General features: G+C 47.5%; 1 protein-coding gene across 8 annotated transcripts in view; it reads right to left on the bottom strand.

The window, feature by feature from the left end:
- The window catches only part of LOC147463503 (E3 UFM1-protein ligase-like protein), a 139,352-nt gene extending 120,538 nt beyond the window's left edge, over positions 1-18,814 (bottom strand). For 6 of the 8 annotated variants that reach the window (XM_086489352.1, XM_086489369.1, XM_086489362.1 and 3 more), the window contains exons 1-2: positions 18,568-18,813; positions 5,398-5,709 (exon numbers count right to left, since the gene is read on the bottom strand). In XM_086489352.1, the coding sequence (XP_086345478.1) occupies positions 5,398-5,709; positions 18,568-18,738 (483 nt within the window). In that variant the 5' untranslated portion in view covers positions 18,739-18,813. Of the gene's footprint in view, positions 1-5,397; positions 5,710-18,567 lie in introns of all 8 variants that reach the window. The other 2 variants (XM_086489332.1, XM_086489382.1) reach the window with 2 other exon arrangements.
- Positions 18,815-21,553: the final 2,739 nt, after the last annotated feature.

The raw sequence follows: 21,553 nt of genomic DNA on the forward strand, positions 1-21,553 counted from the left end.
TCTCTCTCTCTCTCTCTCTCTCTCTCCTGCGCGCTGCCCCACCCCTGTTGCTCCCTCCTGCGCGCTACCCCACCCCTGTGCGCTGCTCCCTCCTGCGCGCTGCCCCCCCCCCCCTGTGCGCTGCTCCCTGCACGCCAAAACGACCAGCCCATCCACTGAACACACACCCCACGGATACATACCCACACACCCACACACACACGGATACATACCCACACACCCACTACACACATACACACATACACACACGCTGAGTGTTCTCTTCCCCTTCTCCCCTCTTCTTCACAATATGAAGAGAGGGTAGCTACGAAGACAACCATGTCTTCCCCCATCATCAAGACGCCGACACCGACAACGAAGACAACGTCCTTCATGCTCACGAACAAGAGGCTTGCAGAATTGGAGAAGGACATGAAAGAATGGCGGATGGAGAGAGAGATATGGAAGGAGGAGAAAGCCACCTTCATCAAGCTATGGAACGAAGAGAAGGAGGACATGAGAGCGGAAATCCAAAATCTCAAAGAGGAGAAGGAGAGAAGGGAACGGGAGAACGAGAAGGAGAGGGAGAGATGGAGGAAAGAGCAAGAAGAGATGAAGGCACAAATCGATCTCCTTCATGCTTCCATCACATCCCTCACCCCCGAGGAAGGGGAGATTAAAGGGGAGGCTAAGGAAGCCCTCAAGGAGGAGATCACCAAAGCCCTCACCGCAAGCATTGAGGACAAATTAGAGGCCACCAAAGAAGGATGGGTCGAAGTGGTCAAAAAGAACATCAAGAAGGTAGCAAGAGAGGAAGCCCAAAAAGATGAGGTACTCATCGTACACACAACCATCGAAGAGGAGAAGATGCGACAAGCCCGCCGTCTCAATGTGCGAGTGACCGGCATCAAAGAAGAAGAAGGGTCTACACCCGAAAGCGATGGGAAAGCTTTATGCAAGAAAGTGGGATACAAGGACGAAGAGATCCCTTTCTCCAAAGTTTGGAGAGCCGGCAAAGATCCAAAGAAAAGAGCTCTCATCCTCCAATTCGCCTCCGAGGAGTCTCGAACTTCCTTCCTCCGAAAGAGGGTCATCTTGAGAGGGATAGAAGGCCCCCCGATTTATCTTGATGATGACCTCACAAAGATGCAACAAGATCACCATCGCGCGTGCATGCCTCGAGTCCACCAAGCCCGCAAAGAAGGGAAGAAGGCAGTATATCGAGATGGTAGGGTTATCATTGATGGCAAGACCATCGCATAGGGACTCGCGGCCTGTGGGACACACGAGGAGATTCATGTCACGGTTTGGAATTGCAATGGAGACCTATGGACACACCCAGAGAGACTTGAGGAGGTGATGAGAGGTCGAGACATCATTCTACTTACACAGACACACGAGAGCCCGGAGAGAGGGTTACCACGGATACATGGATTCCAGTGGGAGTCTCTACATCGAGGATGTATGCGCCAGCACACCACTCGCGGCTCAGGAGGAGTGGCCATACTCTTTAGACAGGGGCTTCACAGCAGACTACAGATTGTTGCCCGGGACCCACAGGCCCGCTACATGTGGATCCGCCTCGAGCTCTCACGAGACAGGATCGTCTACATTGCCCTTTGCTACTTTGCTCCCACAGGCTCCAGATTCGCCCCTATTGAGCAGGAGTCACCGTACGCATGCCTCACGGAGGAGATTATGGAGTACTCCACACTGGGTGAAGTCTTCCTTATGCGAGACTTCAATGCTCGTACGCGCAGTGAGCAGTGTGAGGCATATGACCATGAGGACCCAGAGACACTACACACTCTAGATGAGGAGGCTACTATGAGAGATACAGCAGACAGAGCTCCAGTCACAGCCTACGGACGACATCTACTTCGACTTGGCTCCCAGCACCGTCTCGTTATTTATAACGGGATGGTCCAGTGGCCCACCTCAGGGGGCCTGACTTGTATGCCGCATGGAGTTGCAGAAGGAGGGGGGAGTACAGTCGACTATATTCTGGGACCCAAGGAGGCTACACACCTTATCACATCCTTCACCATTCCACCCATACCCATCGGAGCCGACCACACATACCTCTCTTTCTCCATCACCGGAGATACCATCCCACACAGCTCCACAACACACACTCCACACACCACCATCCATTTCACACATGAGCTAGCCTCTATTTACTCGGCCAAGGTCGAACATGGCCTATGCCTCCTCCACCCATCCACACCACTCTCAGTTCTCACATCACATATCTCTTCCGTTCTCCACACTTCAGCTATTAGCTCTTTTCCACACACCACTCACACAGGACGCACTCCCCCCCCCGGGACTATGCCTCAGAACCGCTGGTATGATGATGAGTGCAGAGAGCTATACCGACGCCTCCGTGCACGGCGAGCCTTAGGAGAGATCACAGAGAGAGAGGCCAGACGGCATATGAAGACGCTGACACGCCAAAAGCGGCGAGCATTCGAAGAGGCACAGGAGCTTGAGCTATACCGCCTATTCATGAGCATGGATAGCGCGACGGCATGGCGCACCCTACGCGAGCCACGTCCGACTACAGCTATTGAGGATCCACAGATATGGCATGATTATGCAGAGCAACTTTATGAAGTGCCAGGGCAGCCTCCTATCCCACAACCACACGAGCCACGCCCCACGTGCTCCTCCTTCTTTACAGCAGAGATGGTAGAGAGGGCCATACGCCACATGCAGCACGGACGATCAGCTAACCATACTGGATTACAGAGTGAGCACATCATTTATGCGGCCTCCACTATAGCCCCGTTGATTGCACATGTCTTCAACCGGGCTATAGGGGAGGGCTTCCCAGAGGAGTGGACACAACACACCATAGTGCCTATCCACAAATCTGGCGACACCCTGGACCCAGGGAACTACAGGACTATCATGATTGGCCACACGATGGCCAAACTATATGGAGCAGTACTTGAGGCACAGCTCAGCTGCTACGCAGAGATCGAGGGTTTACGAGCTCCAGGCCAGGCAGGTTTCAGACGAGCTTTCTCCACCATTGACCACATCTTCGTTCTGCGCTGCCTCATTGATGGGGCAAAGGCACAGAAGAAGAGGCTTTACTGCTGCTTTGTGGACTTCCGCAAGGCCTTTGACACAGTCCCACGCGAGAGACTCTTCCAGCGCCTTCACAGCATTGGGGTACCAACAGAGATGATTTGGGCCATATATGCTCTCTATGAGAGGGTGACGGGTCGGGTTCGTTGCCCAGGCGGTTTTTCAGAGACCATTGCTAGCACCATTGGTGTTAAGCAAGGATGCCCACTCTCCCCGACACTCTTTGGGCTATACATCGACGAGATCTCCGACTACATACTGCGAGCAGGGGGAGAGGGGAGCGACTTGGCAGGTACTCCGGTCCACATCATGTTATATGCTGATGATATTGTGTTGATTTCAGAGTCACCCGAGGGCTTGCAACGCCATCTTGAGGCCTTGGACGAATTCAGCACACACAGGGGGTTGACTGTGAACCTTGGCAAAACCAAGGTTATGATCTTTCACACATCCAGTGCAGTGAGGAGCGCCGCCACCTTCACAGCAGCAGGAGGACAGGTTGATGTAGTCACCTCCTATGTCTACCTTGGCATCACATTCACCAGCCTACCAGGACCCTTCACTATGAGGCAGGCTGCTGTTGACAGGCTCACCCGAGGATATGCAGCTCTGGCCATGCTAGAGCGGAGGTGCCACCAGGCACACTTTCAGGAGCCCCGCACGAAGGGGTGGCTTTTCGACACCTTAGTCACCCCGGCCTTGATGTACTCGGCGGCAGTATGGGCACAAGGATTGACAGCTGACCAGTGGACACAGCTTGAGAGACCACAGGTATATATGATCTCACGCTTGCTCCGCAGCAAGAAGACAGTGCCACATGACATTATTAGAGCCGAGCTCGCCACACCACCTATGGTTGTAGAGGCACTATTCCAGACAGTTTGCTTCATTCAGAGGATGAGAGAGCTACCTCCTGACAGACTTACCCGTAGAGCATTTGAGGCAGCTATACAGCTATCAGAGAATGGGCATGAGAGAGCATGGTACTCATAGGTCAGAGCATGGTTTGAGGGACACGGTCTTGACATGGAGAGCCTACCACCATTCCAGTACGACCCCCACTCACCATATGTTCACCTCTCTCACAGTGAGAGGAACTTGGTATTGAGACAGGATCTGTGGCAGCTATACACTAGGAGAGTCTGGGAGGCACCTAGCTTGGGGACGAGGATGTCAGATTACAGAGACCAGTTTCTCACCATATTGTCTGGGGGGTTCATACAGAGACCACGCTACATGGACACATATATGCCACATAGCTCACGGGTGGCGATTGGTCAGCTGAGAGTGGCTTCACACAGGTTAGAGATTGAGATCGGGAGACATACTGGTGTTCCCAGGGAGGAGCGAATCTGCAGAGCCTGCACAGAGGAGGTGGAGAGTGAGGAGCATTTTGTATGTAGATGCAGAGCATACACTGAGATCAGAGGCAGGTATGAGGCCTTATTCAGAGGACAGCCCACTCTCCGAGAGATCATGGAATCTCGAGATCAGAGACAGCTCGGACGTTTCTTACTAGAGATACAGAGACATCGAGACACACTACTACAGCCACACACAGCTACACAGACAGAGGGGAGACAGTCGCAGCTCACAGACTTCTTTCAGAGGATTTCCGCCCCCCCCTCACCAGACACTCAGAGGGGAGTGACACTCCCACAGGCGGAGGTGAACCGAGCTAGACGACGACCGCGAGTCACACGCTACAGGGGCGCAAGCTCCCACCACCGACAGATCGAGGAGATCCGAGCCCGGGAGCGCCGTGCCACTGAGGAGCGAGTGGCTCGGATGAGGGCCGACCCGACAGCTTTCATCCGGGTAGCCTTGGCACCAGACCCACCCATGTACCACATCTTACATCCCCCCATTAGTACAGGATGGAGCTAGATAGCTTGATGCATTCTCATGATTGTACTACCTTGAGCATACAAACATGTATATACCCCTAGAGATAGAGCTCCATCCCTCCTCAGATACTCCACTACCTACATTCAGTTCAGTTTTGTATCAATTTTGTTTCATTTGTCTTTCCGATAGACGGATGACATACACACCATGTACATTTGATTTGTCTCATAGGCCGATTTCGGCCTGAAATAGACGTTAAAAATCTTTCTTTCTTTCTTTCTTTCTTCTTTCTCTCTCTCTCTCTCTCTCTCTCTCTCTCTCTCTCTCTCTCTCTCTCTCTCTCTCTCTCTCTCTCTCTCTCACACACACACACACACACTCACACTCACACCGAGCACAAACCCACACAAAGCTCAACTCCCAGGTTTCATCCTTATGAAAAGGCAAAGACTGTTATCCACAAGAAAATCTTACCAGATTTCCCATTCTTGGCCCGAGCATTGCTGTTAAAGTGTCTGAACCAACACTTAGTCGTGCAGCAAGTTCAGCTAAGGATACTTGACCTGTTTCCTGTAAGCTTTCATTTATCTCTTCTGCCACTGCATCCCAATAGCTTGTCGAGATAATCTCCCCTTGAACCAGCATCAGATTAGGACAAGCGGATATGATTGACTCTGCTTGTTTTTCACAATAGAAAAGGTCTACTCCAATTGTATTTGCCAGATCAATTAAGGATAATCGTCCTAGCCTTTTAATCTCCAACTCCATCTCATACCTTAGTTGCTCCTACATCACCCAGGTCAGAAAAAGTCTATTAACATCAAGGATCAGAGTTCTCAAGTATGTTGCGCCAATTTTAAAAAAGAAAATACGTCCAAAAGAATAGATACTCCTTCTAGTCAACTAAGAAAGGAGGTGAATTAAAGCGAAGGCTTTTTGATGAGTCTGCATGGCGCTGAACTGGAGTCTGCATAGAGCCTCCCGCATAGCGGTCTGCAGGTGTTGCAGGTCTTCACAGCCTGTGGCCTTACAGGGACAGTCAGGGGATGTTGGGGAAACACTCACACAAAAGCAGGGAGACACTGCTGATGTGCAGTGTGCGCTGGTCGAGGACTGTTGCCACGTAGAGAGGCACTCGGCAGAGAAAATAATGCAACAGCGTCAGGCGAGGTAGAGCAGTGCTCGGCAGGCATAGGAGGACGGGCATGGAAAGGAGGAGACAGGGGCTCGTGGTTGTGGGGGATGTGTCAAATGAATCTTGAGAAGAAACTCAAGATTTTATTTTATAGGTGCCAGGATTGTGTTTTTTCAATAAAAAAATAAAAGACACCCATGTCACATAATTTGAATTGCTTCAACCTTCTACCGTTATTGCTTTTCATATTATCAAGAGGAAGTCCCCTAAGAATCAGAACATCACATTCTTTGCAGGCCTCTTTAGTAATCCATACAACACAAACTTACATGATGCCTTTAACTTCATAATTGATAGCTTGCCAAAGAGACATTCTTTGCATGCCTCTATAATCAATAAATTCCTCTCTCATGATCAATGAGGACAGAGGAGCTTGTTCATGAAATGAGTGGTGTGCTTGATGAGCCAAAGAAACAGAAGGACGGATGCTAAATTGTATATCCTGGTTTTTCTGTCATTACTATCATCAGCTTTATGGCACCTACTGGCAGCGCGTTGGTTTATTCAATTTATTCAAAGATTCTTCAAGATTCTTCCCACCCCAACCTTGCCACTCACTTCTCTTTTACCGTCAATTACAAAAGTCAGAGGACAGACTCCAACTCCTACGCCTGTATTAGGATCAGGACTTCTCCCGTAACCACTCGAGCATACAAGCGAAGCTGCTTCCCAGACAGCGCCATGTGGATTAGAAAAAAGCAACGCCATGCACATAAAAAAAGAGCTCTGTCGAAACATGCAGCTGCCTAATGCTAGCGACGTGCACTCGACCCTTCTGCTACAGAGCATGGCCATTAGCTTCTGCCGTCGCTGCACTGCTTCTGCCATCTGCTCCTACACGACCTGCTCTCACGCTCTCTGCGCTCAAAACGAATATTCTCTTTTAAGGGGAGATTTTCTCATTTTTTACAGCTGGGTACCCCCTACTGGAAGCTACAAGTTGGGGAAATGAATTTTTGAGCAACTTAAGCAGGTGGTACATGTAGTTGGGACCCAAAGCCAAGGTAGTCCATGAAAGCCTCAGGGATCTTGGTTTGGCACCCTCGTGAGCCTAGATGTAAGACTTGCAAGCCACGTGTCAGCAAGTAGCCTAGGATAAATAGGACTCGTGCCTCAAGTCATGCACCTATCAGACTAGCATGGCATCAAATATGCACGATGCCACACTGTGTAACACTGTCAATCCGCAAGCACTTGTAAGTGAGACTTCAAATTGAAGGGTCACTTTGAGTACGAGCCTCTAGGCCAATCTAGGAATATCCTAGATTGGCCTAGAGAAGCAAAGAAAACAGGGAAAAACAAAAAGAAAGCAAAAAAGGACAATACATCCAGGCATGCACACTCCCATACAAATCAAACCATTCACACACACACTCGATCAAAAGCAAAATCAAACAAAAGACGGGAAGAGAAAGCTTCACACGAAGGCACATACACCCCTACACACAACAACACACACACACACACACACCAAACCAGGAGAACTCAACCAAAGCAACCAGGAAAAAACAACAGCAATAAAAGGAAAGAGGAAGAGAGGAGGGGAGAGGGGAGATGGGGGTCCGCAAACGGGCACATTCAAGGCAGCAGCAGGAGTGGGCCTAGCGATGGAGAGGGGTGACGGCTGCGGCAGTTTCAACATTGTGCAGCCAGCAGCCAGCAGCCAACGGCAGAAGCTCAGTATGGGGTGCAGATTTGGGGACCCTCAGTTGTTTGTCACGGCAGAGCTGGCAGCACTGATGGAGATGCATGGAGAGGCCTTTGGTATCTATGATTTCCCGGATGATTAGAGCCAAGGCTTCAATACCACCTGAGCTTATTAGAGCAGAGCTAGCTGCCCCTCCGATGGTGATTGAGGCACTTACTAGATCAGTCTCTTACATACATAGCTTGTGGGACCTTCCCAAAAACACATACGCCTGGTTTGCTCTCGAGTCTTCCCGGCAGTTGGCATTATGGCTTGCTGGTATGGACAGATGACTTCTTGGCATAGTAACAGGGAATGGCCGTTTTCAGGTCTCCGTTCCCCGTTCCAGTACATTCCTTCCAGTACTCTTTGAGGCTCCCTCTCTCCTTGTGACACGAGCAGACATTACTAGACTCATTCGCCAGGACTTGATTCAACTGGACACCAGGAGGACTTGGATAGAGCCTACTCAAGAGTTGGGCACAAAGATGGCTTTTTATAGAGAACATCTTCTCCAACTCACGGTAGATAGCTTTGTAGTCAGGCCCATTTATATGGATACACATTTATCGTATGGGGTGCGGCGTGCTATTGGCCAAATACTTACATCCTCACATCAACTTGAGATTGAGACTGACATATATAGAGGGGTTCCAGCTGAGGATATGTTGTGTATGCTATAGGGAGCCAGAGACAAAGTTACATTACATATATCATTGCTCCGCATACTATAAGATACGATTCCATTGCTTATTCAGAGAGAGTTCTGAACCACTTTCCAGAGTTATGTGATACAGAGTTCAGGGATGTTTGGGTCTGTTGGAGAAACCTCTCCTGAACCCTTCCTGCCTTGATGCCCGTATGCCCTCTCTCTCTGCCCATCTACTCAACTCCTGCTCACGAATTGATGCATATAACCTAGCCAATGTGTGATTAACCATGATGGTGCAATAATTCCCGGGAGCGGTGGTAGGGACATGTGGTGCACAAACATTCTGTGTTTGTGCAGACGTTAATGTCAATCAGTTGCACGAACATACTGTGTTTAGGCACCTTGGCTATCCAGTGGGTGTAGACGTTAATGTCAATCAATTGCTGTCTTGGATCTCTAACAAGATCATGGATAAGTTTGTTTATTGGAAATCGCAACCATAGCCTTTTCATGTGCGGCTGAAAGTAGCTCAAGCAATCATGCTTCTTATGCTATCATATTTCATGCCTTTGCTGCCTAGGAATTCAAGCAATTTCAGGAGACATAGAGACTGCTTGTTGAGGCGATCAGAGAGACAAACTTAGCGGCAAGTTACAGACTATTTCAGGCCAATCGTAATCACTAGACAGCTAGACAGACAGGTACTGCAACACAGTTTGGATCCTAACTCCACTTAAGGCACACTGATTGACCGTGCGACGGACCTAGGGAGATCCAGGCGTCCACGATTACAGAGGAGGATTCGGATTATTTTAGCGCAACATGCACGATACCCAATCAAGGCCTTGATCATAGAGGACATAGAGGAGATCCAACACCGACCGATGCTGGATTTACTCTGAGCTAGAGGACTATCCCTTCTTAGTAGCTAATGATGTTGTATCCCTCATTATTTTGCATTTCATGAGATATATTCCAGGTCACCAGCCCTCATTTTGTATCACTGTATTGGCTAGAGACCCCCACTTCCATCCCTCTTTCACTACAGCACTCAGTTTAGTTTTTTAGCCTTTCTTTAAGCACACAGACATTGTATCAAATTCACCAGTTTGTAACTTGCTGGCCTCATAGGTCATTTTGGCCTTTTGTAGACGTTAATATCTCTCTCTCTCTCTCTCTCTCTCTCTCTCTCTCTCTCTCTCTCTCTCTCTGGGTTTGTTCTTGCTCGAGCTGTGCAGACACAGAGATAGCCTGATGAATGGCGAGGCTAGCCAGTCTCAAAGACGGATCACAGACTTCTTCAGAGCAGACACGGGACAGCCGCAAGAGCCACTCCCACAGCAGAGCTCCCCCTCGTCTCTCACCAGAGGCACACTGATTGACCGAGCGATTGAACTGGGGAAATCCAGGCGCCCGCGACTGCGAAGAACTACACAGCATCGACGGAGGCTACGACAAAAAATTCGGAGCACGCTGGCCAGGCATGCACGACGCCCGGTCAGACTACTAACCATAGAGGAAATTGATGAGATTCGCCAACGACCGATGCTAGATCTCTTGTGATTCAGCTATCCCAACAAGCCGCCCATTTTTTTGCTTAGTTTTTTGCTTGGCTCACATCGATCAACTTAGGACCCCATAGTATATATCTTTGTTTTGTACTGTTGTTAGGTTATTTTGTTACTCTGACTCTGTATCAGATCCACCACTTTGTAACTTTCTGGTCTCATAGGTCATTATGGCCTTTTGAAGACGTTAATATAACATTTCATTTCATTTCATTTCTCTCTCTCCCTCTATTGGTATCAGAGCAAGGATGCTCTCTCTTTCGTTGCCGCAAGGAGCAAGGCTCCCTCGTTTTAATTTTCTCTCTCTAGACTCGATGGAATGTTCCAAAAATAGTAGATTTTTTAATGCAATATCTAATTTTGGAAGTGAAAGTGCTTTTGGGATGTCACGTGCACATCTAACCCTATGTGCATGTAGACAAGTTGTACTCCTACTTCTAGGGTTTAGGACAGCCTAGGAAGTGTTCTGGCACCCTTGTGAGCCTGTACGCAGGACGTGCATGTCCAAGCACTTTAAAGTAGTTGCATACCCTCTAATTGCACAGCCCATTATCAAGCATAAGCATTTCACTGCATGTGAACCTCATCTTACCGCGTGTGAACCACCTCTTATCAAGTCACTTAATAAAAGTAACATTTGGGCATTTTAAATTCTAGGTTCAGCATTTTCAGCCATAATCCTTAGCATTTCCATTTCAGCCCATCAGCGTTTTAGGCTTTTAGCATCACCAACAAAACCAGCAGATCAACATTGCAGATTTCAGCCGTGATCGCCAGCCAATTGCAGATCTCCGTTAAGCACCGGTAGCGTTTTCAGTTTTCAACCTTTAGCCTCGCAGTACCCCAGCAACTATCACAATTACCATCAGCATTCCGGCATTCAGTACCATTGTACCAGCATTTGTGCAATCTAAAGCAAATACCTCTCTAGCAATAGAGAGGGGGGCCCTTGGAGGGGGGTTTGGGACCCCAGTTGGTGGCGGTCTTATCTCTCTCTCTCTCTCTCTCTCTCTCTCTCTCTCTCACAGTTTTCAGTCTCTTGTTTTAGTCTACTGCACAACTCTCATGAAGTAAAGGGGAGCTCTCTCTCCCCTTCAAAAAAGGAACCTTGAGTACACACGGAGCACTCATCCTGAGCATACACCATAAATCACTTCCGATGCACATAACATTGGTATCAAAACTCTTTGGTAGTGTTCGGTATCATCACTCAAAAAAAAGGGTCATAAAGAACCACATTATTTTTTTTGCTTGTCTATGATCGCACGTAACCCAAGACCACTTGGACGTGTCGATCCCTTAATGTGTGTTTTGAAGAGCGACAGATAACCTAGAAAAGAAGGGCTTGTCCAGCCTCCCCTCGTTCCTCTTTTCCACTCATTCACAGAGCGGACCTTGCACATTGCGACAGGCCAATCCACGTGAGGTGGTAAATAGCAACCTTGGTGTGAGTACAAAGCCGCACCGGAGTTGAGCTTAGTAAGAGAAAAGCCTTCTTAAACGCAGATTGCAAGCAGTACCAAGTACCAAGAACCCAAGTACCCAAGTACTCAGTGCATGGTCATCACTAGAAGCGGAATGAATACTTTGCGTGATGGTGATGAGAGTGGAATTGGAGAAGAAAAAGTCCCTACACCAGGAGGACGGTTTCCAAATCCTCCATCCCCATCTATGCCACGGATTGCACCAAATCCTATGGAGACTTTGTCAAGTCGCTAATTATGATATGCGAAGCTCAACGCATAGCGCCTGAAGAAAAGAGGGCAACTATGGAGCTCGAGCATGAGCAAGCACGCGAGGCTCAACGCATAGCAGCCGAAGAAAAGCGGACGGCTATGGAGATAGAGCGAGAGGCGCAACGGGACCAAGGACCAACGCATGAAAGAGTTGATCCTACAGGTACTCTCCCCGAAGAGCGAGCCACTCAAGGAGACCGGCGAGTCATCACGTAACACAGTCGAGTGTGCAAGTAGAGCTGCCAAGGGCCTAGAGTCCAAGTGTGGTGATCACACAAAATGTCTCAAAAAATGAAGCTAAAGTCCTATTTACAGGACTTCATAACCAAAGTGTAAGGTGCAACGGATGTGAATGTTGAACTTTGCTCAAGATGAGTGCTCCGAACTGTACTCAAGGGTTCCTTTTAATTACGGAAGGGAGAGCCTTCCGTTCCTTTAATGAGAAAGTGCAAATGATCACAACAAAGTGGGAAACACTGTGAATGAAGGTGCTGAGACTGAGAGATAGAGAGAGAAGAATACGACACCAAAATGTTGTCAAACCCTCCTCCAAAGGCCCCACTCTCTATGGCTAGAGCGGTCTACTATTGATTGAACAAAACTCTACAATGCAATGGACTTGCCGACGAGGTAGACGACGATGAGGACAGCGACGAGACGGGCTGAAAACTGAAAACGCTAAGGGCTGAAATCTGCAAATCTTGTATCTTCTGAATTTTGACTCTATGTCCGTGACGACGGCAGTGATGACAACGTGACGACGATGCACTGAAAACGCAGATGCTGAAATCTGCGAATAGCGGGCTGAATCTGCAAACGCTTGCTGATCTGACCGTGCGGCAAGGATCTGCTACAGAAAGGTGAGATCTGCGAGGTTTGGGGGCTGTGGTACGGATGCTAACTGCTGAAAATGCAAAACGATGATGCATACGGGTGTTCTGTCGCGGAGAATCTGCAAAACGCTAAGGGATCTGCAAGTTGCAAAAACGCTAGGGCTATTGCTGCAAAAACGCTAGACAAACTGCTGTGAATCTGCAAACGCTGGGCTGATCTGCAAGTTGCAAAACGCTTGGGCTGATCTTCAAATGCTGAAAACGCCAGGCTGTTCTTGCTAGCTAAAAACGCTAGGTTGTTCCGCCGAGGATCTTGCTGAGTAGGTGCACTGCCAAACACTTGGTATCTGCTGCCTCTTCTACCAGAAAGTGCTAGCCCTAGGTTTCTTAGATAGTGACTTACCAGAATTGCCCTACCGAGTTTCCCAACAATCAATAATAATAAGTGAAAACTGGCTAGAATAGGCTCTTGATGGGTTCTGATGGTAATCTGATGATCAAGTTGTGTGCAACCAGAGGATATGCATCTACTCTAAGTGCCTGGACATGCACAGTAGAGTATTTCGACGTGAGACGTGAGGTGAATTTGGGAATTCAACCTCCATATGCATCTACTCTAAGTGTCTGGACATGCACGGTCTACGAACAGACTCAAAAAAGAACACTTCCTAAGCTAACTGAACCCTTGTCATGAAGTAGCTTGTCCACGTACACATAGGGTTAGATGTGCACGTGACATCCCCTCCTTTTTAAAGTGAGGTACTGGTACCCAACTATATGTCGTCGAGGAAGATCGCCAACAGCGTCTGGAATCCTGGAAAGGACTCTTCACCGGCCCACTCTGATGTGTGGGTCATGCGATACTTGAACTTGATAAAGGTCTGCAACGCTTACTTCTTTGGGCCGCGCCGAAAGGACACAGTCATTTGTGGCTCCTTCAATGCTTCAACTTCGTCTATAGTCATGCATCTACCTTCTTCAAGAATCTCCGAGGAAGAAAATTCCTGAAACCACTTCCAACACAAAAACATAAACATACCCATGTAAAGTGACTCGAAAAATTCTAGTCTTTCGAAAAGATTGTGCATGCAACGTAGATGAACAAAGTGATGAAGTGCCAAATCGTTCATCAAACACACGCAAAAATTGGAGTGGAAACTTGTCTTTCCAATCTAAATCTATCAACTGTGGCAAATCATAATGGAAATGCCGATGCTTGATGCTCAATCCTTCTTGTGCTCTTTCGGATACTGTGTCATGCCAAGGAAGAGACATGGAATGTGAATTCTTTGAATGCAAACATTTCATCTTTTCATGAGTAATCCGCATACATCCGTGTTATTCATGAGTGAATCGTGTTCATCGTACAATATGGAATGCCTATGAAGAGGGATCACATAAAGACGGTGACTAAAATACAGGAAACGTCACGAATGGAACACTCGAACAATGCGTACTGACTAATCATACGCATACACAATACTTCCTGTGGGGGTTCCTTAGATCTCAACTCGAGAGCCAAGACCGGTTCTTCATGATTGATGGGATCTGCAATGAGGTTAGCTTCACTAGAAAAAGCATTAACTAAACCATCATCCTTGTGAACAATCACATCTTTATCCTGCAAAACAGCATCCTTGTGAATAATCACATCTGTATCATGCAAATCATCATCATTGTGAATAATCACATCTTTATCATGCAAAACACGTGTTATGCTTTGGAGAAGACAAGACTGAAAGATTCTGCTTCTCTTGATTCTTTTCAATCTTCGCTTGCACATTAGAAATGAGAGATGAAGAATGAACAACTTCCTCCCCACAAATGACAATGGGATAGTCACTTTTGGCATTGAAAGTGAAAGTATTAGCTACCCAATCAATGAGAGAGTTATGCTCACGAAACCATCCAATGCCTAAAAGCATATCACATCCTGAGAGAGGAGATACTACAAATTTCCTGCGGAAGGACACTTGTTGAACCGTGAATAACACATCAAGGCGCTCTTGCGTGATAAGAGAGTGCGAAGCCCGACACCTCGAAAGGAGATGTCTTGCCAACCTCCAAGCGGGATCTTTCGACAAGAGTCACTAATCACATCATACATACTGCCTGGATCAAACAATATGACAAAGCGTTGACCCTTCACATGACCATAACACTTAATGAGAGACTCATCAATGGGAGGATCATGAGAAACTTGGGTCACACTAGTGTGCTCATTGATGGCATTAACAGAGGATGTGGGTTCTGTGAGTTCTTTAGGTTCGTTAGATTCAATCTTAGGACATGTTCTTTTTATGTGACCCTTGATGTGACAATGATAACATCGACCTTCCTTAGAATAAATGCTTTGTTCTTCTAACATGATGTATCCTCCTAAAAATTCCTTGTTCTGCCTTTTTATATGGAGTGAGCTTAGGTTTAGCAATTGTGTTTGCTTTACCCTTTGGTTCATTTGGAGAGTTCTTTTCTGAGAGACTAGAGGAAGATTGGTTAGAGGAGTTACCATTCTTACCGTTCTGAGGATTCTGAGGAGTCTGAGAGGTACTTTGAGAAGTCTTGTTCTCCTTCGGCTTTCCCTTATTGTGCTTCATCTCCTATGCGAGAGCAATCGCTATCACCTTGTTGAGATCTACGGGGTCGAGGACTTCAACATCAAACCTGATATAGTCGTCCAACCCGAAAATGAGAGTCTCCTTTCGCTCATCATTCGATTTGCGTAATTGGGTTCCAAGCTACGAAACACGATTAGAGAAAAACATAGCTGGAAAACCATTTTGCTTAAGACTGCGTCAATCGTCTTTCAACCCTGCTAGGTACTATGGTCGCATAAACCGCGCCTTGAGCTTGTCTTGGAAGTCGGCCCAATTGAAGGACGGGGGTGCGTCTTTGTCGGCTTCTTCTAGGTGCGCGGCCAGCTGTGCCTCTTGCCATGCATGGTACCAATTAATGGCATCACCGGCAAGGTACATGGTTGCCGTCAAAACCTTGCTATTTCCTGTCTTCTTAGTTGTCGCAAAATAAGCATTAAATTAATGCAACCAAGAATGAATAACACTAGCATCCATCTTACCGTCATACTTACTGAACGTGATCTTCTTTGTGACAGGGTTGTTGGAGTTAGAATCTCGGCTTGCGCCACTAGAAGAACCACCAACATCTCTGACCGGCTCAGGTTTCGAGGTAAGTACCTGTAGGACCAACTCTTGCATGCGTTGGTCTCTCTGCGCCTCACGCTCAAACTCCAAGGCCGCTCGTCTGTCTTCGGCCGCCGCTTGATGGGCTTCGCATGTTTGCTCACGCTCAAGTTCAATAGCTGCCTTTCTTTCTTCGTCCATCAAGCGCGCTTGCTCACACTCACGCTCCAAGGCTACCCTTTTCTCTTCGGCCGCCAAGCGCGCTTGCCCACACTCACGCTCCAAGGCTAACCATCTTTCTTCGGCCGCCAAGCGCGCTTGCTCGCGCTCACAATCAAAGGTGGCGCGTTGCGCCTCTTGTTGTAGCATCATGTCCATTATCGACTTGACCAAAGCCTCCATCGGATTTGGTGTAAACCGTGGCCTAGATGGGGAAGAGGGAGGGTCGGAAAAACCTCCTGGTGAGAAAAATTCTTCGTCGCCACCCTCATGCTCATCACCTTCATGCAAAGTATCCATTCCGCTTCGGGTGATGACCATACACTGAGATCTTGGGTTCTTAAGTTCACGAGGGACTTTGGCGTCTTGAGGTTCTTGGGTTCTTGAGTCCTTGAGTCCTTGAGGTTCTTAAGGTCTTTCTTTAGCTTGCAATCTGTGTTAGAGAAGGATCTTCTCTTACCTGAGCTCTTCTTTTTTTCGCGGCCGCACTCCTTGGCGGCCTTGCGCTCACACCAAGGTTGCTTTTTTCCTTGAGTGATACAAAAACACTGTCAAAGCTTTGATACCAATGTAAGGTGCAGCGGATGTGAATGTTGAACTTTGCTCAAGGTGAGTGCTCCGAACTGTGCTCAAGGGTTCCTGAATGAAGGTGCTGAGACTGAGAGATAGAGAGAGAAGAATACGACACCAGAATGTTGTCAAACCCTCCTCCAAAGGCCCGACTCTCTATAGCTAGAACGGTCTACTATTGATTGCACAAATCTCTACAATGCAATGGACTTGCCGACAATATCGACGATGATGAGGATGGCGACGAGACGGATTGAAAGCTGAAAACGCTAAGGGGCTGAAATCTACAAATTTTGTATCTTCTGAATTCTGACTCTATGTCGATGACGACGGCGGTGATGACGACGCGACGACGATGCACTGAAAACGCAGATGCTGAAATCTGCAAATAGCGGGCTGAATCTATAAACGCTTGTGCTGATGACCATGCGGCGAGGATCTGTTACAGAAAGGTGAGCTCTGCGAGGTTTGGGGGCTGCGGTACGGATGCTAACTGCTGAAAATGCAAAACGTTAATGCATACGGGTGTTCTGTCGCAGAGAATCTGCAAAACGCTAAGGGATCTGCAAGTTGCAAAAACGCTAGGGCTGTTGCTGCAAAAACGCTAGACAAACTGCTATGAATCTACAAACGCTGCGCTGATCTGCAAGTTGCAAAACGCTTGGGCTGATCTGCGAATGCTGAAAACGCAAGGCTGTTCTTGATGGCTGAAAACGCTAGGTTGTTCCGCCGAGGGTCTTGTTGAGAAGGTGCACTGCCAGACACTTGGTATCTGCTGCCTCTTCTGCCAGAAAGTGCTAGCGCTAGGTTTCTTATATAGTGACTTACCAGAATTGCCCTACCCACTTTCCCAACAAAGTCACTTAATAATAATAAGTGAAAAATGGCTTAAATAGGAGAAATAGGTTTTGTGCACAGTAAAATGTTCCTGATGGGTTATGATGATCATGTTGTGTGCAACCATAGGATATGCATCTACTCTAAGTGCCTGGACATGCACGGTCTGCAAACAGACTTACAAAAGTGCCAGAACACTTCCTAAGCTAATTGAACCCTTGTCATGAAGTAGCTTGTCCGATCCTATTCCGTGTAACTTTGCTACGTTCTCCAACTGCCCATGAGGACCGCTGATGAATCTCATTGGCTATGTAGAGTGTGGATAATGTCCACCCAAATGTCTGCAAGGATGTCCGCAGTAGAGGACGGTGCAGCACTAAGAACATGGTGTCAATGGGCTCGCCAAACGTTCCACAATGTAATGGTAACTAGTCTGTAGAACACCTCATCTCGGAACTGAGGAGCATCGTGTTGCGCATCCCCTCTGGGTATCATACTCAAAGTACCCATGAGATACCTTGAGGCTGTCAGCATAAAGACCCACTCCCTCAAAAAATAAATGACTGCCAAGACAATAAATCAACCACAAGACTGCTACTCTGGAAAGAAGTAATGCAAGGGCTCTCCAAACAAGGAGTGATGTGAAGCTTCAAGCATCCCCAAAGGCAATGGCTGGGAGTCTCCACAATCCTACAAATACACCGTATATATAGAGAATCGAAGCCCAGTTGAACACTACAAGCCAACTAAAAAACCACCATGAGTAAGCAACCAATGGAAATAAGGAATCCTCCATGCCACGCTCACAGCCTACAACACAACCGAAAATGTAATAAACCTACATGTAACCACTCTCTCTGACGTTTGGGCATCTGAGACTTCTTACGCCCAAGTAATGTGCGACCTATCCTGACAAAGTACTCAAAAAAGGTGACTAGAGCATGTCCTTATACAACTGACGGCCACTACCACTCACCAAGGTCCCATTATAGTTGAGGCCCTCTCAAATCCAAAGCCCCCAAGAGGCACCTCTGCAGAGAGATGAGGATCAACGCATTGCTTTCTGGCACGATTATGTCCAGGGTGCTTGGTGACTCACGTTCCCTCTCTTTAGTCTTTTGTCAAGTTTCACCTGCTCTCATGTTTCAGATCATGCTCGCACGTGTGTGCGACACATACTCATAGAGAGGGGGAGAGAGACATTTACCTGTGTAAGATACTCTTTGCCGGTCACGGTATGCAGAAGGGGGGGGAGGAGACCAAGGTCTTGGAGCTTCGTGACCAACTCTACCACATTGCGTTCCGAGAGTCGCACGCTTGCTTTTGCCTGCTGTGCCGCCTCAAACAGCCTCTGCAGCTGCAGCAGCTCCGCATCCATGTCGCCAATGACCTACGCGACGCGAGAGCGCGAGGGGGAGGGGGAGGGGGAGGGAGAGAGAGAGACTGCTTGTGTGTATTAACGCATTTTAACATTCATAAAGAAGGAATTTTCACTATGGTCTGCTTAAGATTTTGAAGATTCACTTTGAATAGAGTTTGTAGGGTAAAGGGGACGCCATCTAAGTTGAGCAATAGATTGCTCGGCCCATGGTGCACACATTCGAAGCAGCAACTGCGCAAATGAAACCTGAGCAAAAGGGGGCAGCACAATTGGCGCCACACTGCCGACTCGCGATAGAAAAACTTTTTCATCCTGAAACAAAAAATGGGTGAGTAGTGATTAAAGAGAGGCGGTGAATAGAGCCGTTGCGCCAACAAGGCTTGAACCTAGGATCCGACAGTAAGGATTTCATTTCAATCTCATTGCTTGTTCAACGCTTGGAGCAGCCGTTAGTTATTTATTGGGAGTAGGCGGGTCTTTGTACAGGGACTCGGTTCGTTATTGGCCCTTTACCCTATGTGGCCCCAATTCTTGACTAAGGAGAATTGAGACAAGTCGGGTGCAGATTCTCTCTCTCTCTCTCTCTCTCTCTCTCTCTCTCTCTCTCTCTCTCTCTCTCTCTCTCTCTCTGTCTCTCTCTCTCTCTCACATTGGAATGGAGCAAGCTTTGGAGAGATCTTTTTTCGAACATTGCTTAGAGCTGTATTTTATCAAAAACACGCGCTCACGAGGCGATTAAAGCCATTGGAACGAGCTTTTGGGAGAGAGCTCCTTTCGATTTGTATCCATCTCTACCTCTGTCTGTGTTCCTCTCTCTCTCTCTCTCTCTCTCTCTCTCTCTCTCTCCATTGTGTATCTACCACTCTTTCAACACACAAAGCACTGCGAGTGCCAAAGCTGTGTGTATGACTAAAAATTTTCCCTCTTCTGTGTGCTACAGGCTGTTCGGCATGTACACAGAAGATTACATTTACTGAAAAAGCCTCAAAACAAAGGCATGTTTGTTCCAATTTGGTTTGTCAACCCATTGTTAGATTTCTGCAATCTGAGAGCTTTTTTTTAACTATTCTTCTTTGGTATGTGCATCGTAACCGCCCCACTATGGGGAGAATGCTTGTTCAGTTGGTCTTTTGAGGCCCCTTTGAAAGTTAAGCTTGGTAATGCCCGAACAGTGTTACTCTACATGATAAATCTCTGTATAAATGTCCTTGTGAGAAGTTACAAAACGGGGTTAATCCCGCATGGGGTCATGTGTTAACCACTGATGTACAAGCCTTTGTACAACAAGAATTGGCAAAGATATGTAGTCACGGGCTATCACATTTACCATCTACTCCACCTTATTTTTTGCAAGCATGTGACGAACCATGTAAAGTTCTAAACATGCTCAAACACTCCGGATGTATCCAACTCCAACCGGACTCACGTTAATAGAAGCTCACAAAGCCCTACATGGGTATTGCCTCAATTTCCTACCAAGGGAAAGGCAACACAAAACTACCCTGATTTACACATGGAAATTGACAAGTAAAAAGTAACTTCTTTGTGACTTGCTTGGACAAAGCACCAAATAACATCGTGCTAATATGCAAGACACTCTATATCGATGAGGCTAACAAGAGACTATAAGGTTCGGACTGCCCTCTGCACACACAAATGGTTAGGGCACATTAACACAGATTGCCCAACTTGTGTGTAGGAGAATCTGTAGAGCAATCGAGTAGCTCTTCATTGAGTCTGCAAAGTTTGGGGGAAGTCGAGCATTGAAGCTTGGAATCGCAAGAGAGCGCAAAGGTGGAGTTGACACAATCAATCGAAAGCACTGCAAGGAGTCGAAGGCAGCAATAAGGGAGTATGTGTGTGTACACACACACTATGGTCAAAATTGGGCTTTGAACAGCTTGAGACCGAATCGAAGGAAAATCGAGCAAATTGGAGTAGAATTGAGAAGATCAAAATTTGAACATATAACGCTACATTACGCGAACCAAGGTAGCAAGCTTGAAGGCTGAAGGCAAATCGAGCAATAAGAATTGTGTGTAGCGTACACACACAATTGAGCAACATTAGCACCAGTGTGGTGTACACACACACACACACACAATTGAACGACGTTAGCGATAAGAATTTTGTGTGTAGCGTACACACACAATTGAGCAACGTTAGCACCAGTGTGGTGTACACACACACACACACAACTGAACGACGTTAGTGATAGCGCTGGAAACTGTAGGAGCCCTGAAGCGCAGGACCATTTTTGCTTCAGATGTGGTGTTTTGGTTGTGTGTTGCGCGCGCGCACGCACACACACACAAACACGCACAACAAGCTAGGAGCAGGGGCTCATGAGCAAGGCAAAGGGGGCAGCAAGTTGAAAGCTTGTAATATGCAACAAATCAAATTAGCAAGTGAGAGTAGAATTTCCCAGCAATTGGCAACGCTCGGAATTGGGGAAAAATCAAACCATCATCGTTGGGGAAATGATCATCAAGCAACAGAAGTCGATGGCAATTCTGAGCTTGGTTGTGTGTTTTGGGCATCTGCAGGTTTCAAGAGAACTCATGAGTTCTCTTGGTTGCGATGAAACTTGAGCGGGCGCGTATGTTCTTGGTGTGCGTGCACACACATACCAAGCGTGTGTGAGCATAGGTGAGAAAGCCCGAGCATCCCTCGACATCGACCAAACACCCTCCTGCGCCAGCAACACTTGATTTTGGCATTCTTCTCGGCAATTTGTAATGGCTACATCATCGGTGAGTGCTTCCGTCCGACGGCAGAAAGAGGCATCAATTTTTTCTCGGCTTCGACATAG

The sequence above is a fragment of the Adiantum capillus-veneris genome, chromosome 2 (assembly GCF_014529385.1).
Source record: "Adiantum capillus-veneris isolate H3 chromosome 2, ASM1452938v2, whole genome shotgun sequence".
Taxonomy (NCBI): domain Eukaryota; kingdom Viridiplantae; phylum Streptophyta; class Polypodiopsida; order Polypodiales; family Pteridaceae; genus Adiantum; species Adiantum capillus-veneris.